General features: G+C 46.3%; 1 protein-coding gene and 1 non-coding gene across 3 annotated transcripts; one reads left to right on the plus strand and one right to left on the minus strand.

Moving 5' to 3' along the window:
- Positions 1-557: 557 nt before the first annotated feature.
- VDAC1 (voltage dependent anion channel 1) lies at positions 558-27,852 on the minus strand. 2 transcript variants are annotated; one of them, XM_045488981.1, is made up of 9 exons: positions 27,744-27,852; positions 16,976-17,048; positions 16,432-16,481; positions 15,115-15,267; positions 14,978-15,030; positions 8,159-8,386; positions 4,350-4,500; positions 2,431-2,488; positions 558-1,502 (listed from the first exon to the last, which is right to left on the minus strand). In XM_045488981.1, the coding sequence occupies exons 2-9, from the start codon at positions 17,040-17,042 to the stop codon at positions 1,411-1,413; spliced, it is 852 nt and encodes a 283-aa protein (XP_045344937.1). In that variant the 5' UTR covers positions 17,043-17,048; positions 27,744-27,852; the 3' UTR covers positions 558-1,410. The 2 variants fall into 2 exon arrangements, with proteins under 2 accessions (XP_045344937.1, XP_045344946.1); XM_045488990.1 differs by lacking the exon at positions 27,744-27,852 and adding an exon at positions 27,520-27,632.
- On the plus strand, positions 10,754-10,856 carry LOC123581678. The gene has a single exon (XR_006703929.1). It is a non-coding gene; the product is annotated as a U6 spliceosomal RNA (small nuclear RNA).

Genomic DNA, 27,852 nt, shown 5'->3' on the forward strand with positions numbered 1-27,852 from the left:
TAACTCAGTAAATAAAATTAAAACTTTTAAAAGGGGAAAAGTATAGCTGGGGCTCTTCCTGGAGATTTCAACTGTGAGAGGGATCTGACAGTAATGGAATTACTCCATTCCAGCTGTGAAGATGGGAGGGGGCCATGCAGCAAGGAAGGCAGGTGGTCTCTATTTGCTGAGAGGAGCCCCTAGCTGATGGCCAGCAAGAAAATAGGGGCCATTATCCTACAACTGAAAGGAGCTGAATTCTGCCACAACCATGTGACCTAGGAAGGTCCTCAAGCTCCAGACGGGAACACAGTCTGGCAGACATCCTAATTTCAGCATTATGAGAATTTTAACAGAAAATCCAGCCATACCATGCTGGAATTCTGACCTAGAGACCTGTGAAATAAATACTGAGTATTGTTCTAAGGAACTGTATTTGGGTCACTTGTTATGCAACAACAGAAAACTAAAAATCCCCCTCTCGTACACACACAACACACACACATACAGTGCAAACACAAATGCCAAATGCCCTGTTTATTCACACTTTTATTAATATAATAAAAACAACAGAAGGATGAGGTTTCAATATTTTATTCAAGTTTTACTTTAAGTGATGTTAATTACAGCATTTGAAGGGGAGGATCTAATTCCACACAAAATGGAAGACTCTAAAATGTACCCATTAAACTGCTAAAAAATAAACTGAGTGGCGAGAATATAACAGAAGTCCAATTTAGATTCCGAATGTTGTCACCATGTGATTACAGTCACAGAGACTCTTCCCAGCTTGCAGCTGGGACTCTTAGAAGCTATTTCATACTCTGGTGCAAGGGCAAAAAAAACACAACATGAGAGGGAATTAAGTCCTGAATTATTGGCTTCATCACATCCACCTTCTCCACCCCAAATGGCACAAAAGAAACAGCTACCACGCCCTGCAGACTACTTTTGGTGTAAAAGAGGTGATGGACTGGGGTGGAAACAGGTCATGAAAATCTGTCTAAAAAAGTCTCTTTCAGATGATTTTGTACACACCATCAGTGAGTCTCTCCTTCATTAGGGTAGGAAACCAAAATTAATTCTCAGGAAGTCGTAATTTCATCCATTTACTCAATACCAGTTTACAAAGTGCCTACGAAGTCTCAGCTTCCACTTGCAGCCATTTCTAGATAAAAAAGAAACCTGACAATTCTAGAGGGGCACCAAGGTCCCCCAAAGTCTACAGCTGAAAGGACTTTTCTTGGAATTGGGTTTCTTCTGTACCTCTGAAAGGGTAACACCTTAAAGCTGAATCATCTTTAACCTGGAGGTCTAACATGATATTTAGCAATACTCGCATCCCAGACGTACGACATTAAAAGGTACACTAAATTCTGAAGGTAGCTATGCTCAAAATAGTTTAAAATTAAACGATTGTACAGTATTTGTTTATGCCTGAAATTCCAGTCCTAGACCAAGCTTGTGGCCACCAGCATTGACATTCTTGCCATCCAGCAAAGCTGAGAGCGTCAGTTTGATACCTGCAAGGGGAATAACCAGGGACAAGGAAAGGGGAGGGATGGAGGAGAGAAACAAAAAGAAAGGTCAACACAGAGCAGAAAGGTTAACACAAGGAGGAGTACCTAAGCACAATGGCAAGACAACACCAGATTCAAAACCTGCTTCAGCTGTGTGTGATCAGCAGGCAAAAAAACCACACGGCCCATCAGTCCCTGTTACTGAACACCCATCTGATTAATTCCACAGGCTTTCCAAATCCACTTTAGGGAGTCCACTTTCCTTTGTCCTCTCATTGCCCCCTGCTACAATCATCTCTCTTCTAGTGGCACCATGCAGTAAGCTTCTTCAGCAAAAGTGCCTTGAAAGGAAGTCCAACCATAAATCAGACTCTGAGATCTCACTCTCGGCATGGACACAAACACACACACGTGCACGCGACTAACTGGTATTTTCCCTATAAAAGTTTGATTCTTTCATCATGTAATCTCAGATTTGTAGAGTTCAAAGACCCAACTTGACCAAACCAATCCCAAAGTGGTATTATCTCCCGTAGTTCTAACATACCATGGACCGGACTAGCCACCTGTGCAGAGGAAATCGGCACAACGGTTTTACAATGAGGATGACTTATGGGCTAGTTTTAAGAATCTGCTAGAAATAAGTATCAGACACTACGTACACAATGGAAAAATAGATGGAAGAAAATAACCAAAAGTGTAACACTCTAGCCTTGGCCTTTTTCTCTCCTACTTACTACTTCTATGCTCCAAATGTTTTATAACAATTCTGCACACTTTTATAAACATTTAATTATAAAACTTTCTCTCCACTCGTTTATAATGTACTATTCGGGCATTATATAAGCAGTAACATAAAGCAGCAAACCAGCACCACAATTTTTCTTTAAGGCTAAGAAACAATTTCACTAACTTTCAAAGCAACACTTACCTGGCTTTAGGGTCTGAGTGTATCCTAAACCTATCAGGCTGGAGTTGTTCACTTTAGCCTAGTCAAGGAAAAGATAAGACAGAGTGAAATTGTTAAGTACTTTATGTTTTCATCTCCAAAATGAGTAAGAGCTTTGGAACCAACCAACTCAGGCCTTCAGAATCAAATTCTCTTTTTTCATGACCACTTTGATTATGAGATGCATTAAATTCAACAAGAAATATATCAAATTTGAGAGCAAAGTCTCAGAAAAGAAACTCAAAGAGTCAACACAACTGTCACTTAAAGGAAAGTTATGGGGTGCCCAGGTGGCTCAGTCAGTTAAGAGTCTCACTTCGGCTCAGGTCATGATCTCACAGTTCATGGGTTCAAGCTCTCCATCGGGCTCTGTGCTGACAGCTCAGAGCCTACAGCCTGCTTCAGATTCTGTGTCTCCCTCTCTCTCTGCCCCTTCCCCGCTCATACTCTGTCTCTCAAAAATAAATAAAACATTAAAATAAAATAAAATCATACTGGAGCAAAAGAATGACCTAGCCAGTCACTTAAATTTCAGCATTTTGTGAATGCTAATTAATAATTAAGTTCAATAAAGAAGTTAAGTCAATGTTACCCTCATTCCTCTGCCTGAGTTGTAGGAAAATCTGGGCCTCCCCCTGACCCCCTTTCTAGTGAAACAAGGAGAGGTCAGGAGCAGAGAAGGCTCACGTCATGAGAACACCAAGTCCTGGCAAAAGCTAAGGCTGCCAAGGTACGTTTTCCTGCTTGAATGCTGTTTTCAGACCTGACAACTTCCATAAGAAAGAACAAAGCAGGGGGAAAGATTTCCTGGCAGTAAGGGCCCCATCTGGCTGTTCCTTTTTGCTTATACCATCTAATTAATAAGGCCCCTCTTCCTTTGTTTTTAACTGCATAACTTTAAGGGAGCCAAATTCAGTTCCCGTTTCAAATGGGCTGTTTGTAAATTACACAATAACCATCCTGCAACATGAGACTTCCGCATTCCACCCCAAAGGGAAGCATCCAGCAGTGCCCTGTGACAACAGAGATGAGTTCAACAGGATTTAATGCAAAAATCGTGCAGCAACTCAACCGCGAGCAATGCCACCGAGTCTGCAAGATTAGATGCCAACTACTAAGTGCCAGGGTCTGGTTTCTTAATATCCAATACAAGAGCTGGCAAGAGGATGAAAAATGAGAAGCATTAAATGAACATGAATCCTGAGGGTCCTCTCTCTCTCAAAAAAAATAATAATAGTAATAATTTTTTTAAGCCAGGGGGGAGATGCCTTGGTGGCCAGTCAGTTAAACAGCCAACTTTAGCACATGAGTTCATGAGTTCGAGCCCACACCAGGCTCTCCTCTGTCAGCGCAGAGCCTGCTTCGGATTCTCTGTCTCCCTCGCTTTCTGCCCCTCCCCTGACTGCCCTATCTCTCGAAAATAAACATTAAAACAATAAAAATAAAAAAATAAAATCTTAGGGTTCAAGGTGACCCCTTTAGAGTCTGCAGCATGGAACATGGGCTGATAAGAGCAGGCTCCAGAGCAAACCAGTGTGGGTCAAGTCCAGGCCCAGCACCCCAGCACTTACCAGATGTCTGCTCCATCTGCCCTCAGCCTCTCTGAATTTCCAGTTCCTCATTTGTGCAAACAGGGTTGGAATGATATTTCTTTTTTTTTAAAGGCACCTGCCTCAAATAGGTTGTGTAAGAATTAAAGACAGTAACCCACACGTAATGGGCTCCGCACAGTGGCTGGCATCTACAGTAAGAGCTATTACTATTATCACTTTCCTCATTTCAAACTCTTTGCATAGAGAAAAAAAATCTCTAGCTCCAGCATGGAACTCCAGCAATCCAGAAGGATTCCATCCTAAGCTTCAGGTGGAGCCTGGGTGATGCGTGACTCCACAGGTACTCACCGAGAAGCAGGCGTCAGGATCGATCTGATACTTGGCCGCTATTCCAAAGCGAGTGTTACTATTTCCTGCTGTCCAGGCCAGATTAACAGCGGTCTCTAACTTCTTGTTCACCTTCTGATAAATGGAGCCACCAAACTCTGTCCCATCGTTTCTGCAAACAATCAGAGCACAGGTGCCCATCCACCCCTGAAGGCAGGCTGGAGCTGGGCACAGTGGTCCAAGTCTGACAGAGGGCAGGGCTGCTGTAAATGGACCAAAATGATCACAGAACGAGTATCAAAGTAGGGAAAAGCCTGATAGGAATGGAACAGACACCAGCTTTGGGAAGGTTCAAAGGGAGAGGCTAGTTTTCAACCACCATTGGGAACACCCAAAGGCAGGAAGCTGAGGCTGCATGGAATTTGAAATCTGCTTCCAAAATATTCTTTAAAATAGAAGCAGCAACTAAGAAAATGGAATTCTGGGTGATTTTTTTTTTTTTTTTTTTTTTTTTTTTTGCTGCTGCTGCTGCTAATGTTACCTCTTTTGTCAATGCATCTATCATAACAGTGGTAAGGGAGTAGAAGCAAATGAGAGGAGAACACAACCAGAAATGGTAAGAAAGGCTGGGCCACCCGTGTTCTTCAGAAGGCAGGTTACAGCCCTTAGCACCACCAGCTGCAGCCACTGCTGGGCGGGCACAGCCAAAACCCACCTAGCCCCCTGGAGGGGCAGCAATTACAGAAGAACTTGACCTGCAATTCAGACTTTTCCACCTGTGCAATACTCTTGGCCCAAACTGCAAAATCTCTACAGTTCTGATGGGACGAAAAGGAGACACCTGGTGCATTACAAAATGTTCCCGTCTTTCAAAAATGGAATGAAACCGAACTGGACAAACTCCTTCATCTCTTCCAAACACACCACAGTGACTCCAGCCTTTGGAAATATCCCTTTCCCCTCCTTTCCATTTTTAACATAAAACAATGTCAAAGTTCTGCCTCGTCATTTTGGGTGCTTCAAGTAGAAATGTCATCAGAAACTAGTAAGGCAGAGCCCACGTACTCCGGAATTCAGCAAAGAGCTTAGAACTCACTAATCCAGGGACAAACTGCTGATTCACTGCAAACTCCGCTCCTCACTAATATACTCTCCCTAAAGTAGATGCTCATTAAATACATTCTAAATGCTCAAGTTTTCCCCTGAAATTCAATGATACAGACCTTGTACTTCCAGAAAGTACAAGGCCAGGACAGGCACCCCCTGATTTGCAGGGAACCAGAAAGTCCACAGAACAGCAGCTTGCCACAGACAAAACTAAAGTTTTTGATTAACTTTAGTATAACTGAAATCGGGAAATTTTCTTGGGCTCACATGTGTATCTAAAAAATGTCAGATTTTTCATTATATTCTAAAACCAGCAACACTGCCTTCCTGTTGGGAGCTCTCAAAACCATAAACAGAGGGAAGTCATTGTTCAAATTCATCTACATGAAACAGAGCACAACTATGACACTTGGGCCTCTGCAAGCCCTAGGACAACCCAGATGGCTGTGTCGGCAGTTTCCATGCCAGCTAAAAATAAACCGTGTCCACTTAATAAAATCAGGTATGTGAGGCTCAGGTATGTGGGGAAAACAGTAACGGCCATTGCTATTCCTAGAATTGGTGCCAATTTCCAATTCGACACCAAGGAAGGACTTTCCATTTCAGTCATAACTCTAACTTAAAAAACACTTCTATTGCTTGTGCCCTTTTTCCTGTGACATTTTTCTATGTTGCCTTTTTTGAATTTATATACCTTTTTTGACATTTTTTTTGGGGGGGGGGGTGTACATTTCTATGAATTTTAACACGTGTACAAGATTTGTGTGACCACCACCACAATCAGGATACAGAACAGCTCCACCACCCCCAAATCTCCTCACACCACCCCTGGGCAGTCACACTCTCCCCCACTCCCACTCCAGAAACCACTGGATTGTCCATCACTCTGGTTTTCCTATGACTTTTTAGCTTCAAAAAACTCAAAACTGGGGTGCCTGGGTGGCTTAGTTGGTTGGGCGTCCAGCTTTCGACTTCGGCTCAGGTCATGATCTCGCTGCTGTCAGCTAAGCCTGCTTTGGATCCTCTGTCCCCACCCCCCCCTCTCTTTCTGCCCCTCTCCCCCTCTCAAAAATAAACTTTAAAAATAAATAAATAAATAGGGGTGCCTGGGCGGCTGAGTCAGTTAAGCTTCTGACTTCGGCTCAGGTCATGATCTTGCAGTTCATGGGTTCAAGCCCCGCATTGGGCTCTGTGCTGACGGCTCAGCTCAGAGCCTGGAGCCTGCTTCAGATTCTGTGTCTCCCTCTCTCTCTGCCCCTCCCCCACTCACGCTGTTTCTCTCCCTCTCAAAAATAAATAAACATTGAAAAAATAAACTCAAAACTTATTATAATAATAGATCTGTTATATCATATTAATTCTGTTATGTTAACATAAATAAATAAATAAACTCAAAACTTAAAATAGATCTGTTATATTAATTCTGTTATGTTAAAATAAATAAATATAAATAAACTCAAAACTCAAAATAATAGATCTGTTATATTAATTCTGTTATGTTAATTATACTAATTATAGTAGCCCTTCCTTATCTGTAGGGGATCCGTTCCAAGACCCCCAGGAGATGCCTGAAACCACAGACAGTACCGAACCCTACATATATGCTACATTTTCTCCTACACATCCATACCTATGACAAAATTTATAGAGTAGACGCAGTAAGAGATCAGCAACAATAACTTTTATGATTTTAATAGAACAATTATAACAACATACTGTAATATAAGTTATATGAATGTGCTCTCTGTCTCAAAATACCTTATTGTACTATGTATGGCCTTGTTATGATGATGTGAGATGATAAAATGCCTACATGATGAGATGAAGTGAGGTGAGTGACACAGGCCTGTGACGTACATCGGACTACCGCTGGCCTTCCAAAAATACATCAGAAGGGGGATCATCCACTTCTGGACCGTGGTTGACTATGGGTAAGTGACATCGCAAAAAGTGAAATGGCAGTTACGGGGGAACTACTGTATAAAAATTTTTCAAAAAACTTTGTAAGTGGAAATGTTATTAAATACTATACATGTACCATTTAACTTTAAGAAGTCACTCCTTTAGTGACCTCTAGTGGAAAGAAAGAAATCTGAAAAAGTTGTCCCCCAATTGTGGCATCGGGATTTTAGAGATGAAACATCCGTTTCCCTTCACCTACATCAGCACTCCACTGCACTCCAATTCCCAAGCTTAACTACAAGGGGCTCTCTAAGCCAATCTGCACTTTTCTCTTCCCTTCACTGTACTATCTGGTAGTTAGTCAACTTTTGCATGCTCTGCCATGAGAAGACACTGTATGGAACTGAGATCATCATCCCCTAACCTGGTGTCTGAGATCTATGTTTCATTAAGCATGGCAAGCTGACCTCAGGCTTCATACAGAGAAAGAGGGACAGCCACACCTTTCCCCACTATTTTGTTACTAACAATGAAAGGAGTTCCAGTGTCCACAAAGGGAAGGGACACTCCACTGGACTGACGTCATGCCCTTGCTGTAACTGATCAGTCATTCTGTGTGTACCAGTGACAGCTCCGACCGTCTCTAGAACACAAAGAGCCTAAACCACTTCCAGAATTGGACAGGTGGGAAACAGAAAAAGACCAGCAGGCCATGTGGCTCATGTGATGTCAAAACACTCACTTTAAAGTGATTAAAATGTGAGCTTGAAAAGCAATCCCCCTCCTGCACACACTTACACACGACACTCACGTACACTTACACGTTAGTGTGGAGCTGGAATTCGTCAGTCTTGTAGCCAACTGCAAAGTTGCTCTGGGTCACTCGAGACTTTGCAGTCTCAAAATTCATCTGGTAGCCAGCCAGCCAGCCCTCATAGCCCAGCACCAGAGCACCCCGGATCGAAGGGCCGGCGATGTCGAAATCCACGTCACAGCCCAGGTTGATATGCTCCCGCTTATACCCTGTCTTGATTTTAGCATTTTTTTTCCTGAAGGAAAAGAAATTGTATTAAAGTCATAAGCTAACTCACCTTGTGACAACCATACCAAAAGAAGGCAAAAAAAAAAAAAAGTTTTAAAGCTCAGGTTATACACAGGGATGGAGGGCAAAGTCAGCACACCCCAGATCTCCCTTAAGCAGCTGCTGTGCCCCAATGGAAGACCACAACCTCTCTTCAACCACAAACCCATCTGCAGAAATGCCACAATAATCAAGTGAGAACACAGGCAAGGGGGGCACTGAGTAATTTTCCTTTACTAACCTCTCCCTATGCCTAATGTAATGGCCTACACAGGCATTTATTAGGTAGAGCGCTCATGTAATTATGAAACAGATGTATCTTTGCTATTCTTCAAGTCTATGAAAAAGACACAGTGTATCTGTCATGAAGGCATCTATCTAAACAGAAGCTTTTTTTTCAAGCTTTTATTTCAAAAGATACAGAGAGAGCATAAGTGGGGGAGGGGCAGAGAGAGAGGGAGACTGAAAATCCCAAGCAGTCTCCACACTGTCAGCATGGAGCCCGATGTGGGGCTTGAACTCACAACACCCTGAGATCAGGACCTGAGCCGAAACCAAGAGTCGGACGCTTAACCAACTGAGCCACCCAAGGGCTCCTCAACAGCAGCTTTTAAGGAGATGGTTGTTTTCTTACTTTGTGGTTCACTTAGTAAATAAAGAAACAAATACTAGGTACATCCCTCCTAAGTAAATATGACAGATAGCTTTTAACTCGGTATTCATGAGATCCCAATGAGCATGTATTTCAGAGACCTGGGTACAGATGTAGAACCCGGGACCCTGCAGTCATGGGGGCTGGGAAACCTCAGAGCCTGGAGCCTACTTCAGATTCTGTGTCTCCCTCTCTCTCTCTCTGCCCCCGCCCCTGCTCGATTTCTGTCTCTGTCTCTCAAAAATGAATAAACATTTAAAAATTTGGGAAAAAAAAATACTGGCAATGGATTGAAACATATCAAATATGTTTAAATCTATGAATTCATTCATACTGACACTTAAAACACAGACATTGGGCATCTTTAGAGACTAGAGAACCAATGTGTTACTTTGAAACAGTAAATAAAAAGGAAGCAAATGTTTATTCCACCTTTCCTACACTATCTCAGAGTAACCAATAGTTTAGAAGTTTCTTTTTATCATAAGAGACTCTTAAAAACTGAGAACAAACTGAGGGTTGATGGGGGGTGGGAGGGAGGGGAGGGTGGGTGATGGGTATTGAGGAGGGCACCTTTTGGGATGAGCACTGGGTGTTGTATGGAAACCAATTTGACAATAAATTTCATATATTGAAAAAAAAAAGAAGTTTCTTTTTATCGAAATATTCTACCTAATAAATGAAGAATGAATGATTAAAGTGGAATTATCACCAGTCTGTAACCCCTGAGTGAACTGTGAATAGCACTAACGTACAAAGAAAAAACCCAGCCTACTGTGCACATCCAATGGAAGCATATGTCACCACTTTTATTCTACCCTCTCCCCTCCCCAATGGAATCTAAACGCAATGAAGCCTGTAGACTTACCAATTCACAGTAAATATGAGGGACAGGGTAACAAGTTAAATGACCACAGAGAGGGGCGCCTGGGTGGCTCAGTCGGTTAAGTGTCTGACTTCAGCTCAAGTCATGATCTCACAGTCTGTGAGTTTGAGCCCCGCAGTGGGCTCTGTGCTGAGAGCTCAGAGCCTGGAGCCTGCTTCGGATTCTGTGTCTCCCTCTCTTTCTGCCCCTCCCCTGCTGATGGTCTGTCTCTCTCTGTCTCAAAAATATATAAAAACATTAAAAAAAATTTTTTTTAATGACCATAGAGATACACACAGCATAGTTTAGTCTATGTGTAATCTTATGGGACAAATGACCTACTTTCAACAAATAAGTTAGAAGGGGGGGGGGAGGAAAGGCAGAGGAGAATCTAAAAATTAAAGAGATTTAAGGAGGCAAATGACCCAATTTTCACAATTTTGCACGGGCAATTTTTGATTCTGTAAATTAAAAATGAAATCATGTAGGAGCACCTGGGTGACTCTGTCGGTTAAGTGTCTGACTTCGGCTCAGGTCATGATCTCCCAGCTCAGGAGTTTGAGTCCCACATCAGGCTCTGTGCTGATAGCTCGGAGCCTGGAATCTACTTCAGATTCTGTGTCTCCTTCTCTCCCTGTCCCTCCTCCACTTGTGCTCTCTCTCTCTCTCTCTCTCTCTCTCAGAAATAAACATTAAAAAAAGTTTTTTTTATGAAATTATGTAAATTTGATCGGACTAAAGATTTAACAATATTAAAGAAAGATTATTAATTTTTTACAATGTAATCATATTGTGACTAAACTTTTTTTAAAAAATGTGTGCCTCAGCAGCACATGTATTAAAACTGAAATGGTACAGGGAAGATTAACATGGCCCCTGCAGAAGAGCGACATACAAATTCGTGAAACATTGCAAATCTTTAACTACAGAGAACAAGCTGACAGTTACCAGATGGGAGGGGGCCAGGGGTTAGGTGAAATAGGTGATGGGCTCAAGGAGTGCACTTGTCATGATCAGCACCAGGTAACGTATGGAATTGTTGAATCACTATATTGTACACCTGAAACTAATACACAAGACTGTTAACTACCAGAATTAAAATAAAAACAAGTGGCAGCTAGGTGGCTCAGTCAGTTCATCTGACTCTTGATCTCAGCTCAGGGGATGATCTCACAGTTCACGGGTTCAAGCCCCATGTCAAGCTCTGCACTGATGGCTCAGAGCCTGCTTAGAATTCTTTCTCCCTCTCTCTCTGCCCCTACCCCACTTGTACTCTCAGAATAAACTTAAAAAAAAAAAAAATTATCATTTAAAGATACATATTGGGGCGCCTGGGTGGCTCAGTCAGTTAAGTGTCCGACTTCAGCTCAGATCATGATCTCACAGTTTGTGAGTTCGAGCCCCGTGTTGGCCTCTGTGCTGACAGCTCAGAGCCTGGAGCCTGCTTTGGATTTTGTGTCTTCTGTCTCTGCCCCTCCCATGCTCATGCTTTGTCTCTCTTTCTGTCTCTCAATAATAAATAAACATTAAAAAAAAATTTTTAAAGATATATATTAAAACATTTACAGATGAAATTATGCAATAACTGTTATTCAAAATAATCTGAGGGTGGAAGAGACTGATTGTGAGTGCATAAATAAAACATAATTAGCTATGGGTTGATAATTATTAAAGCTGGGTGATGGTAACATGATGAAGGTTTATTTTTTTTTAATGTTTATTTTTGAGAGAGAGACAGAGAGAGAGAGAGCAAACAGGGGAGAGGCAGAGAGAGAGGGAGACACAGAATTCAAACCAGGCTCCGCACTCTGAGCTGTCAGCACAGAGCTCAAGGCAGTGCTTGAACCCAAGGACCGCGAGATCATGACCTGAACTGAAGTCGGAGGCTTAACTGAGCTACCCAGGCGCCCCCCTGATGAGTGTTTAACATACTAGTCTTTAGTATGTTTGAAATTTTCTATAACAAAAAATTTAAGGTTAAACATTCCAAGTCATCAAGGAGATGAGACTTTCCGAGGTCATGGTTGAAAATAAAGCCAACACCCTTCACAAGTGACAATGATGCTTACCACTTTTGTTCAAGTTGCTTTGGTACATTTTCACAAGCTTTGAAGGAAAGGAATAACAACCAAACAAATTATCTGTCAATAAGAAAAACTCAAAATAGGGGCACCTGGTGTCATGATCTCATGGTTCATCAGATCAAGCCCTGTGTGGAGCTCCAAGCTCTACTTGCTCTACACTGTAGAGCTCTACACTGCTCTACTCCAAGCAGCACAGAGCCTGCTTGGGATTCTCTCTCTCCCTGTCTCCCCCTGCCCCTCCTCTGCTCATGCATGCTCTCTCTCTCTCTCTCTCTTTCTCTCAAAATAAAATAAACCTCTTCTGGTCTGCCTACCCTTTGGAGGAAGCAACCTGGGTTTTGGCTTATCCAACTGGCACCACGCTAGTGGGGTGATTGATGAAAGGCAGCTGCTCGGAGGCTGACATTTAGGAAGGGAGGGAGACCAGCACTGTAAAAATCAGGCATCTTATAACCACCAGGTAAAAAGCTGCTGCTGACCAAAGCGTGCTGCTTGTGGCAGGGCCTCTGACCAGTGGTGTGGACCAGCCATCCCAGACCATTTACATGGTGCCTCCTTACCCTGTCTCAACGAATTCTGGCCAGGAGCACAAAGTCCCCAGAGAATAGGCAGTGCTCGGGCAGTGACTCAGGTTTCTCTCCAGGCTTCTGCTCTAATGCAACACTCCACGTCTTTGGAGTTTTCCCTCTTTCAAGTATTACTGGGATTTTTTTTTAAAGCTACTTAAACAATAGCACTAACTTGACAAGCACCTGAGAGAGGCACGACTCTGATATCCAGTTAAAGATCTGATTTTTCTGTGGTAGGTACTCAATGTGGGGGCTGGTCCCTAGAGGAGTTTGCAGCCTCATCCTTATGTGGTCTACGCTCAGCTCCTTCAGAAGCCACGATGCTTTCCCAGGCTATCCGCCTCAGTAGGTTTGGAAGCCAGCTTTCACTTCCAATCTCCATAAACCATCAAAACCTGCCTCAAATACCCAGGAGCAATGCGGACACACTGTGCCCACAATCTTGGTTTCTATATGCCATTCTTCAATAAAAGGAACTGAAGCTCCTTGCAGAAACGTCTGATGGCAGGACTAGAGCAGAAGATGAGCCTGCTATATCTTCTGAAGTAGAGCTCAAAAGAAGTGACAGGGGATTATCAAAAGCACACTTGGAGACACGCCCAATGGCCATATCTGAAACAAATGAGTAATCAAATATATTGTGGTAATAGGTTATAACCCACAGAATAAAATAAATGTCTGTGGATCCATATCAATATAAATAAATGATTCAATAAATAGAGAAGGAAGAGCTCCTCCTTAGAGTAGAATCCCAATTAATAAATGCAGAAGGCATGATGGGAAGAGAAAATCTTTACCAAACATACTAGTTGCAGGCAAGAATCACTATGGATACTAATTTTGTTTTTCAAAAAGTAAGAAACAGAATATTTACATAGTCTCACAGTATCTCCCGGCATACCCATTTACAAAGAGAAAAGTAACTTCATAGAAAAACCTGGCAAAGACCACTTTAATCAAGTGATCAAAGTTAGTATCACCAGTAAAGAATACTGACATACACATCCTGATATCACGCACAAGATAGACCCAACATCACTTCTGTGGCTGTATAACAGAAGTCTTTTAAGATAATAAAATAAATAATATAACAATAATATAACATAATATAATAAAAATGCATAACCTGAGTTTGACCATGAGGAAACATCAGACAAATCCAAACTGAAGGATTCTACAAAATAATTCATCAATCCTATTTAACAGTGTCCAAGTCATGAAAGACAAAGAAAGACTACGTTCCAGATTAGAGGAGACCAAAGAGATTTGAGGACTAAATGCAATCTAGTATCCTGAAATGGGTCATGGACAAGAACTAAGACATCAGTAGGACAACAGATTAGTTAACTGTATGACAGCCATATAAATTTCCTGGTTCTGATAATTACATCATAGTTATGTAAGATGTTAACATTAGGAGAAGCTGGGTGTAGGATGTAAGGGAACCCGACATGCTATTTGTGCAACATGTGTCCCATCTAGTCACTTTGAAAAGCACCAGGGGCTGAGGCAACCAACACATGGTCTTGCCTCCTGATGAGCCCAATAACAGTGAAGCATAATTGGTTTGTGGCTGGGGGACATGGGGCAAAAAGTGCATCCTGAGGAACCACGTTGCACTTAAAACCCATCCTCTCTCAGTGCTCCTATGTAGAAAACTGGGGAAAGGGCCCTGCCAGCCTGAAAACTGGGGCTGGCAACAATGATCGCTCAGACACTGCTTCCCAACATCGCCGGCTGCCTACAGCCTTGGCGGCTTACATTCCCAGCAGCCTCACTCACATGAAACACAGCATTACTGGACCACACAAATCCTGTAGCCCTCCACAGATGAAGCCAGGATGGCCACAACACGCAGCACAGAATCTCACTATAAAACACTGTTAGGGGTGCCTGGGTGGCTCAGTCGGTTAAGCGTCCAACTTTGGCTCAGGTCATGATCTCACAGTTCATGAGTTTGAGCCCCACGTCAGGCTCTGTGCTGCTCAGAACCTGGAGCCTGATTTGGATTCTGTGTCTCCCCCTCTCTCTGCCCCTCCCATGCTCATGTGCACTCACTCTTTCTCTCTCTCTCTCTCTCTCTCAAAAATAAACATTAAAAAAAAATTTAAGGGTCGCCTGGGTGGCTCAGTCGGTTGAGCATCCGACTTCGGCTCAGGTCATGATCTCTCAGTCCGTGGGTTCGAGCCCCACGTCGGGCTCTGTGCTGACCGCTCAGAGCCTGGAGCCTGTTTCAGATTCTGTGTCTCCCTCTCTCTCTGACCCTCCCCCATTCATGCTCTGTCTCTCCCTGTCTCAAAAATAAATAAAACATTAAAAAAAATTTTTAAAAACAAACAGAAAAAACACTGTTAAACGTCCTTGCTAAGAAAACACGTGAGATTCTTACCCCGTGTTTGGTGAGAAGGATGAATCAAAGGTCAGCTTCAGTCCACGTGCAAGCTGAACAGAGAAGAAACGTGCCAGGTTTAGTCAAAGGCAGGGCAGCAGAATAAAACTGTGTCTCTTCGCAGTGACCACCATTACCTGATCCTCCACAGTAATCTCTGTGCCTAATGTGTTGTCAGTGTTCCATTTCTCCGTAAACGTCAGACCGTATTCAGTCCATCTGTACTTGGTTTCCAGACTGCCCGTCACTTTGGTGGTCTCAGTGTTGGCAGAACCTGAGCTCGTAAATTCCTGTAAAGCAGAGAGAGAGTCACGGCCTGTTCCCCAGGGCTCCACTGAAGCATCCTAAATGGAACGGACTTTCCTCTATGCAAGAGGTGAGACCTGAATGTGTGGAGGCAAAGGCTACTTCTACAATTCAATTCAATATTTAAATACAGATGAGATTAAAGAGCCCTGTTAGTTAAAAGACTCTTATGGGGAATTCTCTGTCACGGAGACAGCTTCCTTCCGCCGTGGTAATACATCAGTCTCGACAGGAAGACAATCCCGCTTCCACAACACTTCCAGCCAAATACAGACCAAAACCGCTGAGCTCAAGATGACACTGGAGTACATCAACCCCAAAACGTCCTCCTTCCAACAATCCTCATACACACAGTCTAAAAGGGAATACTAATTTTTTTTTTTTTTTTTTTTTTTTTTTGATAATCAGGTGGCATTGAAAACAGCTCAATTTTAAAAAGAAACAAGGAGGGGAGCCTGGGTGGCTCAGTCAGTTGAGTATCCGACTTCAGCTCGGGTCACGATCTCACAGTCCGTGGGTTTGAGCCCCGCGTTGGGCTCTGGGTTGATGGCTCAGAGCCTGGAGCCTGCTTCTGATTCTGTGCCTCCCTCTCTCTCTCTGCCCCTCTCCCGTTCATGCTCTGTCTCTCTCTGTCTCAAAAATGAATAAATGTTAAAAAAAAAAAATTTTTAAAGAAACAAGGAAAAATAAAACAGAGTTTATTAACTCAGTGAGTATTAACAGCTGCTAAACTAGGGACCTATCAGCAGCATGCCCCTGGACCATCCATCCCATACAGGATGCGATGAATGTGACAACCACAAACTGCCACAATCAAAAAGGTCCTTTCAGGGCACCTGGGGGGCTTAGTCAGTTAAGCGTCCAACTCTTGATTTGAGCTCAGGTCATGATCTCACGGCCGTGACATTGAGCCCCATGTCAGGCTCCTGGCTGAGCATAGAGCCTGTTTAACATTCTCTCCTTCTCTCTCCCTCTGCCCCTTCCCGATTTATGTGCGCACTCTCTCTCTCTCTCAAAAAAATAAAAATTTTTTTAATTTAACAAAAGAAAAGGTCCTTTCATTGGACTCTGCCACCCAGGACACGGTAGTTATCCTCTCCACTGATCTACGATAAACCCCCACGATCCGTGTTGGTCAGACAACTTACCAGTCCATTCTCAGATTTTGTCTTCAAATCGAGTTTGATTAAGCCAAATCCTAAAGAAAGAACATGGGAACTGTTAATAGGCTAAATAACTAGCTCGAGAGCAGCATCTCTGCCTCCCTTCTCCTGTTTCAAGATGCCGTGAGTGTGCAGGGTGCCTGTCTCCACTGCTGCCTGCCTACATGTGGAACTTTGGCTACCGAACAGTGGCTGTGCGCTCCCAGCAGAATGACAGGGAAAGGTACGGGACAGTGTGAGCACAGGCCTAAGGATGGGCAACACTTAGAAACTGCACTCCATGACCACGACACACACAGAGCTGCTCCCACCTGTGGGAGAGGAAACCAGGGCGTCCACTTGTCTGCAGCGATTCGTAAGCCTGCCCTTACCAGGTGTACAAACCAACACTGCTTTATTAGGCTTAGTAGGCTTGTCTTTTTTCCCCCCGACATCAAAGTTCTGAGAGTTGACCCACCCAGGTCTCCCGAACTGTGATGGGTAAAATCCCAAACATGCCAACCCAGCCCATTAGCTCCGAAACACTCACCATAACCCTTGGTGAAGACATCCCTGGCACATTTGCCAAGATCAGCATACGTGGGAGGCACAGCCATCTTCTGCTACAATAAAAGAATCACCAGAAGACACATCAGTAATTAGGGAAATTAGTTTTCCATCAACAAAAATTATTAGCTATAATTAACCACCAATAAAAATCATCAGCACAGAGTCCCAGGCACTTTATTCTCCCAGGTGTGCACAGAGAAGTCTTGCTCTCTCGTGCCTCCTCATGTCGAGAGGTGGAGACACCCAGGTAAGTTCTGTCGACAGCAGACCAGCCTGCCTTTAGACCTCTTCTTCCTTAGCCCCCCCAGGACTGAGCACAAGTGCAGAATATAGCAGCAGTCGGTAAACATTTGCTGAATGAATTAACTGTCAAAGACAAATTCCCACAAGCCAGCTACTTTACTGAATCGCAGGACTCTTGCCAATAAAACATATCTTCTTACAAAATGTCGGCTGCTATGGCATTCAGTGTACTGAAGAGAAATCAGAGCTTTTCAGGCCATCCTATTTTCCATATGGTTCTCATTTCATCCATTCCAACAAAATACTTACAGAGTACCTACTATGTGCCAGAATAAATGCAACTTTTCAAAAAACTTTGTATTTCAGGGGACCCCATTTTTTTGACTATCAGATTCCTCACAGAGAATACAGTAAAACCTAACAATTAGGCAACTCTTCACATGGAAGGAGATATAACCACATCCCCTCGCCCCGCCAAAAAAAATTAATTCAAACAAACATTTATTGAGCTACAATGTGACTTTATTTTTTAAAGTACTACTTGAAATTGTTGCATATCACTAAGTCAACAAGCATTTATTAAACACCTCAGGGTTCAAGGAAGGCAAGTAATTCAGAGTCCTTTCCCTAAGGCCACACTGTGTCCCTGAGAGGCTGTATTCTGACGCATTACATACACAGAATTAAAATCCTAATCCAGGACAGCGCGAGCACACACGCACATGCACACACACACACACACACACACAGTGTGCTCCATCCAGGAGGAAAGGAGTCAAGAGAAAGCACCATGATCTGCATCTTCTCCATTTCCCAAATCATCAGCCCTAATTAGCAGGAATCCAATTAACCCAAGGATGGTTCCATTAATTTTTAAAATATAGTATACCTAAATTTCCAAACTGAGCCTGCATATATCCCACCTGAAGTCACCGACATATGCACTCACACAAGCAAACACCTGCAAGGCATGTTCCTGGTAAGTGGGAACCCAATGAAAAATGTCTCAATCAGGGTGTCTGGATGGCTCCGTCGGTTAAGAAAAATAGTTCAATCGGTCCCAGGGTGAACAGCATCACCACAGGAAGCTGCATTCCTGACATAAGCTTTAACATCCTAGATGCTGCAAGGAGCCCACAGAAGCAATGAGTACGCTATAAAACAAACAACGACAAACTTCCACCACTTGAAGTAATAAAACTGTGGTCCAGGTCCTATGGTACTTTTTTCAGAGGTTCTGCTAATTCCGCCTCCATTCACTTTTTTGTCAGAGCTGAGTGGAGCAGCCCAGGGAGCTGTTTACGATCCTCTTTGTTGCTCTTGTTATCTCTTGCACGTGATCAGGCTGGAACCATGGACAGCTCAGTCCACATTAGGATCAGGGCACAAAGAGCATGGGGGAAGATCCATTTCAGGCTGTCCCCATTGGCTGTTTCAAGTCTGGGGACCCCCCCCCCTCAACTTGTCCCCCTTCCACCCCAAGCGAACCTCACAGGCACATCCACCCCAGGGACAGCCAAAGAAACCATCCACCAGGTCATGCAGAATACCCCCAGCCTAAGGCGTCGATATGTCTCAGCCACAGATGGCCCTGGCCCCTCCCAGAAACAAGGAAACAAACCTGCGTCAAAGGCTGAGGTGACGGAGCCCCAAGGAAACTTGCAGAACATCTCAGCAAAAGATCCAGAACATTCTCTACGGCCACCAGTGCCAACAGGTATCAGTGGACTGAGCACCCCTCTTCAGCGCTGCCCTTCCCCAGCTGGACTGCAAACTCAGCCCCAGGGTGAGGAAAGAGCAGTACAGTGGCAACCTCTCTGGGTCAGCCAAGACCTCCCTGTACCTCAGGGGCCAGGGCGTTCCAAAAAGTACCCTCTGCTGTGGCTCTAGGACCCACCTCACCAGACACGAACAGCTTTCGCATCAGGGAAAAGCAGATCACTCATCATTTAATGTTCCCCAAATGCTCTCACTCATCACTAATCCCCCAAAAAAAAGAACCAGCAAAACCACCTGTCAAAAAACACTCCACCACCGACAAACATCACCCTAAAGTACATGGCCACTAAGGAGATTACCATCCAAACATAAGGGAGCTGGGAGGGCAGAGGGAGCTTGGATGAGGCCAGGTTCTCCTTGCAGCTCCAGCTCAGCACCTGGCAGGGAAGATGCACAGGAACCCCCAGCTGAGCGGAGCCAAACCCACTCCTGGACCTGAGGAAACACCCACCCAGAAGCCAAGACGCTCCCTTCACCACAGGCCCACACCTGCTGTGCAACTGTAGCTTCCCCTAGGCTTTTGCTGCAGTCTTCTTTTTCCCCACCCAGTCGCCTCCTGCATTTATCTGACAGGACTGAGGCAAGGCCTGAGGCAGTGTGCCTCTGAAAAGCTCCGCTTTCTTACAACTGGCAACAGCGCCTAGAAAATGCCCATTTTTACACAGTTCTCAGCACCCGCTGCAAAAATCATCTTCTTGTAGAAATGATTTCCATTCATGTTTTCTCAGGCCGGGACCGGGGGGTGTGAAAGAGACCTCAGCATCCTGCTTTCTCATTTAACCCGCTGCCTGTGCTGATTCTAAGGCTGAACCCTGACCCCCTGGCCGCTACCTCCCCCTAGATCAGCTCCAAATCGCTCCAAATCGCTCACCATCTGTCTTGGTGGCAGCCACCCCATGTGCCTTCAGAAGCCCAGCCTCTAGAGTCCGAGCGTGAGGCGGGGCACTTTGACACAGGAAAGCAGCCAGCCCTGGACAGATGGGAATCAGAAGCCAGCCTGGGTGAAGGCTTCAATGCAGAGCCTGCGAGCATGGTTCCCAAGGATAAGTGGAACATGAGGGACAGACAGGACTGGACTGAGCAGACCTTCCCACAGTCACTGATGACTTTGAGAAGGACCAGTAAGTCACAGTGGGAGACAGGAGTCCCTTGTTTCCCTCCACTGCCTGTTCGCCTACCTACCCAACCATTCGCTGGCTGACCTTGAACAGATTATGCAAGCTCCACTCCAGCCGAGGAATGAAAATCCAGCCCATACTGGAAACTCAGAGGGGAGAGATAGTATATCGCCCAGCACAGTCTGCATAACACTTACATAACCTCCACCTTGGGGGGGACATATCTTCCTTGACTCATCAGTTGCCTGTCAGTGACAGCTGCTCTGCTTCCAGCGCCCCCACCACACCCACAAGTGCACACCTACCCCCAACTCACACCCTTGAACTCAAAGCAGCCCGGAGCCTGTCATGCATAAATTTATCCAAAATATGTAAAAAGCTATGTGTCAAAGATGACAAGCCCTGGCAAGTAGCAGGTATTCAATATAAAGGTCTGTTTAATGAGAAAATGTGCAAGGAGCATGAAAGTATTTTTATAGTAGAAGGAAAAAAATAGAAACTTAGTATCTGACAAGAGTCTAAGCAAACGGGGATGTAACCAAGCAGCAGGAGCGCCCTCTACAGGGAGGCTGCAGCACCGCCAGGAATGGGGGGTGGAAACAGCCACAACTAGTACCCTCTCCACCCGCCTTGGCCTAAAGAGAACTCAACTCAGGCTGAGGAGACCACCAGGCTTCAGAAGGGAGCAGGGCCACTTACTACCTCAGAACAAGGTGTGGACTTTAAGGGCCTCAGGGAGCCACTGTAGAGTGAGTGACACACCTGTGTTTGAAAGCTCACTCAACAAACAAATCAGCAAAAATGCAAATGAAAACATCCACTGTTGGTGTGGAAAATGGTCACCCCTGTTCACGCCAGCATAGGACAGCCCCTTTGGAGACAACTACTGGCCAATGCGTAAGTGGGCATGCGTTAACCTAGAGACAATTCGACTGCTAGGAACCCAGCCAAGGTCCCCAGAGAGGAGCACACGAGGATGCTCACTGCAGCATTCGTTCTGTAACACAAGCCAGAAGAAATCTAAATGTCCACGAATGGGGAAATGAATGAAAATTAAGGTACTTACAAAAACTAAAGAGCACCATGTGGTAATCAAAAAGAATGAGGTGGATTTATGCAAGGTGCCATAGAAAGCTATCTTTGACATATGGCTGACCCTTGAAAAACACAGATTTGAACTTCGCAAGTCTACTTATATGTTGGATCTTTTTCAATAAATACAATACTGTAAATGTATTTCCTCTTCCTTATGATTTCGTTAATAGTATTTTTTCTCTAGGGGCGCCTGGGTGACTCAGTCAGTTAAGCGTCCAAGTTCAGCTCAGGTCATGATCTCGCAGTTTGTGAGTTCAAGTTCCGCATCAAGCTCTGTGCTGACAGCTCGCAGCCTGGAGCCTGCTTCGGATTCTGTGTCTCTCTCCTTTCTGCCCCTCCCCTGCTCATGCTCTCTCTCTGTCTCTCAAAAATAAATACACATGAAAAAAAATTTTTTTTAAGAGTTCTTTTCAAAAGTAGTAATATTTTTATCTAGCTTACTCTATTGTAAGAATACAATATATAATATATATGTATATATAACATACAAAATATGTGTTAATTGACTGTATAATATCAATAAAACTTGAGGTGAACAGTAGTAGTTAAATTGGGAGGGAGTCAAAAATTAGAGAAGGATTTTCAACTGCATGAGGAGTAAGCACCCCTAACCCCCACAGTGCTCAAGGGCCAACTGTAGTTCAACGCACAAAGCAAGTCATAGAAAACGTATAATTCTGCATTATTAGAGGAAAACCCTTTCACATACACGTTTATGCGCTCACACATTTGTGAATGATGGGAAAGCATGTAGGAAGGCTACAAGCCCATCTGTACATTGTGGCTGACTGGGAGCTGCTTCTGGAAACGAGGGGGGTTTAGGAAAGGAGGAGAGTTAAAATAGGATTTTCATTTCTTATTCCACTTTATTAAAGTTGTTTGTACATACTGATAACTTTTTTAAGGACATAAAATTTAAAAACCCAACCAACGTGTCTGAAACTGAGCTACGCTGCCTTCCCGATGCCACAATAAGCCACATTCTAAAAGACTGCTGCAATAGAGGTGCCAGAAGGAAAAGGCCATGTGGGAAGTATCTATCCGGGTTCCAAGAACAGATTCCAACTACACTGAGATGGCAGGGTTAACAGGCAAGGCCTGCAGGGGGGACATTCTACCCCCAGATGACCACCTGTGGCTCTGGCCACCCTGCCCAGGAGGCAGGAGTAGGGCAGGGCTCCCTAACTTTAATGTGCATGAGAACGGCCTGAAGCACTTGTTCAAAAGCCTCCTTCCCCCCCTCTTAGCCTTTCGCAGCCTAAGAAACAGGCAAGACAGCACTTCTGTCGGCAGAAGTAGAATCCTGGCACAGGAGCCGTGGTACCCTCAAAGAGCTAACAACCACTGCGGTGGGGGACACAGGGAGCAGGGTGGCCTTAAGTTCCCAAGACTCAGTCTTGTGAGCAAGGTGACACCTAATGGATTGAGAGGCACCATCTTCAAGGGCAAGGGTACAACAGCACTAGGACCCAAACACCAGGAGCCACCCTGCCACGGCATGTCACAGCCCAACTGGGTGCCCAGGCAGCAAGGCACATTGACTATGAGAAGGAGCTGTGAGCCTGGCAGAGGATTTACCGGCACCAGCCTTTACTAGCTGTGTAACTTTGGACAAGCCACTGATAACTTACACTCCCAGGGTCTCATTTTGCTCACCTATAAAATGGGGCTAACACTAGGGCCTTTCTACCAGAACTACCGCAAAGATTAAGTAAGTTAGGTAGGCAGAGCACGTAGGAGTATCTGGCACACGGTGAGGGCTCCATAAATGGCAGTGCTAATCACAGTCCATTATTCTGGATATTCTCTGTCCCTTCAGATCCATTTTTCTCCTCCATCCTGCTCTTGTGACCCAAGAGCTGATCACTATGGACTGCTATCAAAGGCTATGTATCGCTGGTTTTGGCCAACAGGAGGCACCAGCAGAAGATGGGAGAGAGAGGCTGGAGTACTCATTTCCCAAGCTCCCTCCCTGCTGGGCCTCAGGTGGGCAGTGACTGCTTTCCAAGGCCACAGCTCCTGCCAACGAGCTCCACACTCTGCTCACACCTTTGCAAATGGCCCCTTCATTACGCTTTCTTTTATCACCCCGTGTAAGTGTGCAACTGATTCGTGCAAGGCCCCTGACCAAGAGGGCAGTCACCTCCACCACCATCACCATCACCATGACCATCCTGGATTTCCCTTAGAAAGGGAAAATTGTAGGAAAGTCTTTGGTTCTGCTGTTTCTCTAACATCATTTGAGGTGGTCTGAGCAGAACTGGGCCAGCACATAGGAGGAGCATCAGACCAGCCAGGGATTAGAACAAAAGCACCTCCCCCTAACTCTGGGGACCAGGAAAAGCAACTTCCCCAGCAGGAGGTTAGCCCAGCTCTGAAAACCAATATATCAAGCCAACACCATCAGAAGCCTCCTCACACCCCTATCCCTATCTCACGGAAAAGGCAGCCCCTGGTTATGTCTACCGGATGCTACAAAGCCGGTGACCTGTGCTCTGAAGCAAGTCTGTGCTCCCAGTACAGCTGCCCTCCCCTCCTACTCCACGAGAGGCTCACACCGGGGAGCCCAGCTTCCTAGGCATTGCTTCTATTTTAAAACACTCTGGGAGCTAGGCCACCACCAGCACAGCCTTCCATAAGAAGCCGCAAGGGAATGTAACTGACTTGGGGGCAGCCTGCAGGCCCACACACCCATCAAGGGAAGAAAAGCCTGGGCTGGCAGGCAGCATGGCAAGGTCTGGGTCCCAGGTGCACCCAGGGCTCCTGTCTGACCTCAGACACCTCACATTTCCTGGAACCTCGCTGCCTGGCTTGACCCAGTGGGGTTTAAATAGACAGTGCTTGGGCAAGTAGATTTGAGAGTCAAGCAGCCCTGAGTTCCAATACCACTCCACGACTCTCCACATATGGGACCCAGGGCAAGTCACAATGTATATGCATCTCACGTTTCTTCAGCTCGAATATGGGGAAACAGTATCTGTCTCAGCATCACCGTGAGGACTGCTAATATGAAATACTTAATACAGTGACTGATACGTGGTAAGTACACAATGACCAGAGAGAGGATTTTATTACAGGTTTACATTTTATAGATTTCTTAGTATAATTACCACTGCTGTGCAGGTTATCAAAAGGCCACCCTCAACCACAAGGTCCAGAGTCCTCCCTGACCACACGAGGTACTCTTGAGCTGAATATTGTCCAGGTAAGTCCTGGAAGAATGTCTCCTACCTCATCCCAGTAAAAACTGACCTTTCTCCTGATAGACACCCAGTGTCACTGTCCTTGCAACAAAGAGGAGTGACTCCACTGATTACAATCCACTGCCAGGCAGCCTACACACAGCCATACACACGTTCACTCTGCTCAGCGTGAAAGGAGAACAGTTCCCCTCTGAACAGCAAATTCGACCTTTCAAATGCGTCCGCATCTATCAGCTGGTGGCAATGGCCCCTTGCCGTGGCAACTTCAGTGTAGAATTACCAGCACTAGAACTAGCCAGACCAGGTCCCGAATCCCAACTCTGGGCTCCAGCCTCCTGACCCATGAACAAGAGTGCCTCTCTCCCAGGGTTTGCAGGATGGTAGATTCAACGTCACACATACGTTAAGCCCCCGCAGAAGGGTGCTGAGCAGGCCCTCGATAAAGACTGACTGTGACGATGATGATGATGGTCACACTTTTATAAAGGAGACACTGAGGAACAAGACAGTGAGTTGACCTGTACTCAATCCTGTGGCTCTTGTCAGAGCTGTGTTGTGAGCTCAATCTGCTCCCCAGGACTCTTTCCAGGACAGTTCTGGATAAAGGGCTTAGAAGCCCACTCACCCTCACCTCCCTGAGAGCAAGCAGGGGACCCAGGCCCAGCAGAGGACCCCATTGCTCACTTTTCCTCAGTGGATACCAGAGGAGTCTGTGGGGAGCCCAAGGCCACAGACTCTCTGAGTTCCCTGAGGGGCTGCCTGCAGGTTTGGGCTGGCTCTCTCTCTCTCTCTCTCTCTCTCTCTCTCTCACACACACACACACACACACACACACACACACACACACATCTCCCCCAGTCACCACCAACAACGATGTCAGGCCATTAAAATTCCATCAAGGGCAAAGTGAACTTCAGTGCCTTGGGAGCATCTCATCAGTAAAGATGGGGGGGGGGGGGGTCAATGTCCCTCATTACCACCAGCTTGAAGGTTACTGTCCACATCTGCCCAGGGTCCAGCAGGACCGGCAGCCCACAGGCAACTCCTCACTATATGGTCTCCTGGAGCCCCTGTGTTTGTGTCTACAGACAGCCCTTGCCTCTACCCAATAGAATAAAAATATAGAAATAAAACTAAGCAATCAACTGAGAGCAGTACCCCCCTCCCCAAGGTCAAGCCTTTTATTTAGAACAACTCCAGCAGAAGTTATCGACCCACCCACCACCCACCATCAGAGAAGGGAAAAGCACTTAGGAGAATCCCATTCACCCTGGTCGCCCTCCCCTGAAGGCCCAGAAACACCAGTTCTACAACTTTCCCACAGGACCTGGAAAGTCACAGAATGAAGATAGCACGTTTAAAGCAGTTATGTCAACTTGGGAAACAGTTTTGCGTCTCACTGCTTTCCGCAGGAGCTCTTTAAACAGACGTGACCCTCTGCTAAGCAAGACTATTTTCTGGAAGTGAGTGAGATAGATGTGTGTGTCCCTCAGAAAGGATGTCCAAGATCAAGAGAACATGGTCCGGGGCTGCAGCCACTACATATGCCCATTCAATAACTTCACAAATACTTAATGAGCAACTACTAGAAGACATATGCTGCAATGGTAAAAAAACAAAAAACAAAAAACAAAAACCACAACTATCCTCCTATCAGTAAGGGTAAGTTGACTCTTGGATAAAAAGGAAGAGCACATTTACCCCCACAGACCCTTCTCAAGTACCTACTGTGTGCCAAATGGCACCACCCCGGGCAATGAAAACAAAGCTGCAAAGGGCTTAAGCCTAACCCTGTAGAACTCATTCCAGAGCTGGGGTGGAGAAACAAGGCAAGCCCTGGTCAGCCTGCCCTGGTCTTGCCAACAGCACATTAGGCAAAGTAGGGGCCCATTCTCTACCTCCTCTGCGGAGGTAAGGCTGGTCAGGGTGATGGAGACCTCAGGTGAAACCTTCCCTCAGTTCTGCACGCACTTCCTACTTCAACCTGACCTTGTCCATAAACTTAAAGAATTCTTCATTAATGATCATGGAAGTTACTCTGCCTGGCACACAAGTGTTTAGTAATAACGTTTAAAATAACAGGGGCTGTATTTATTAAACGTTTTCCAGAACACCAAGTGGAGTAGAATGGTCTACAGAGGATGGGCTAAATCCTCCCCAAAAGCTTCAAGTGTCAAGGTTTCTACTGAAGGTTCGGCGTTAATCAACTCGTATCATTCTTCCCAAAGATGAATGGCCGCTACAAGGAGAGCTACAATTGCTCCTATTGTACAGATGAGAAAACTTAGGCTTCGTATCGCCCCGGCTGTGTGACCTTGGGCAAGTCACTAGGATTGCAGCCCTGAAATCCAAGGGCTCCAACCAGTGTCGTGAAGGCACAGACGCACTCGGTGAATGAATGAGCAACCGAACCAGGATCTCTCCTAAGGCCAAGGAGGCCACATCCGCTCCCCGCAGGGCGTCCTTTCCCAAGGCCGAGCCTACTGCACAGGCTCCTGCGGCCTAAGTCGACTCTCAGCCTCTCGTTCCGCCCGGTAGGGAGCTGGCACGCGCGGAACAGCGCCGGGCGCCACCTTCTCCGGGCGTGAACCAGACAGGCCGGACAGGGCGTGTGGGGCTGGGAGCGAGGGACCGCGGTCGTCACAGGAACTCATGCCGGCGGCGACAGCGTGGACCGCACAGATCCGTGCGCCCAGCCCGGTGAGTGTGGGGGCAGGCGGTTCCCCGCCCGACCCGCGCTGGCGGGATCGAGGGCCAGAGGGCGCCGCCGGGAAAGGTCACCTAGACCTGCAGCCGGCCTGGCCTTCACGCGGCGGCCCGTGCCCTTCCGCCCGCAGGTCCCCGAAGGATCGAGTCCCAGCCGCAGGCGCCCCCGGATGTCCGGCCTCCCGCTCCCGCGCCCCGGCCCGCTTGCCGCCCGCCTGTGCGGCCTGCTCTGCGCGAGGAGCTCCCGCTCGGCCCCTGGGGCCCGGTCCTCAACCCCTCGCCCACGCCCGCTCCTCCCCCCACCTCCTGCTCAGCTCCCCAGGGCAGGGCCCGCGACCCCAGGCGCCGGCAGATCGCGGGCCCATGTCCGCAGCGCCTACCTCGGGGGCGGTGGCGGCGGGCTCGGCGGCTGCTACCGCTGGGGCTGCAGCGCGAGGAACGGAGAGCAGCGGCGGGGCCGAGGGCGGGACAGCGCGGACGGCGGCGGCGCGGACCCGCCCCGACCCTGCGCGCCCGGCCTGGCGAGCTCCGCCCCTGGACCCGCCCCGGACACCGCCCAGGCCTGGGCCCGGGTCCCCAACCAGCTACCGGCCAGAACCATTACCTTCCTGCGACCTCAGTGCCCACCGCGGACGCGTGTGCCCGCGGGCGTGTGCGGGCACGCGTGGGTGCTGCGTGCGCCCGGACACGGGGCCGGGGAGGCGTGGGGCTGA

Source organism: Leopardus geoffroyi, chromosome A1, assembly GCF_018350155.1.
Source record: "Leopardus geoffroyi isolate Oge1 chromosome A1, O.geoffroyi_Oge1_pat1.0, whole genome shotgun sequence".
Lineage (NCBI taxonomy): Eukaryota > Metazoa > Chordata > Mammalia > Carnivora > Felidae > Leopardus > Leopardus geoffroyi.

Bases quoted from the DNA above. Each gene is read 5' to 3' on its own strand.
- VDAC1 (XM_045488981.1), bottom strand. From the start codon at position 17,042: ATGGCTGTGCCTCCCACGTATGCTGATCTTGGCAAATGTGCCAGGGAT. The intron at 15,268-16,431 runs GTAAGTTGTCTG...TCTGCTTTACAG, and splicing joins CAAAATCTGAGAATGGACTG to GAATTTACGAGCTCAGGTTC. The intron at 8,387-14,977 runs GTAAGAATCTCA...CTTTTCCTTCAG, and splicing joins TCCTTCTCACCAAACACGGG to GAAAAAAAATGCTAAAATCA.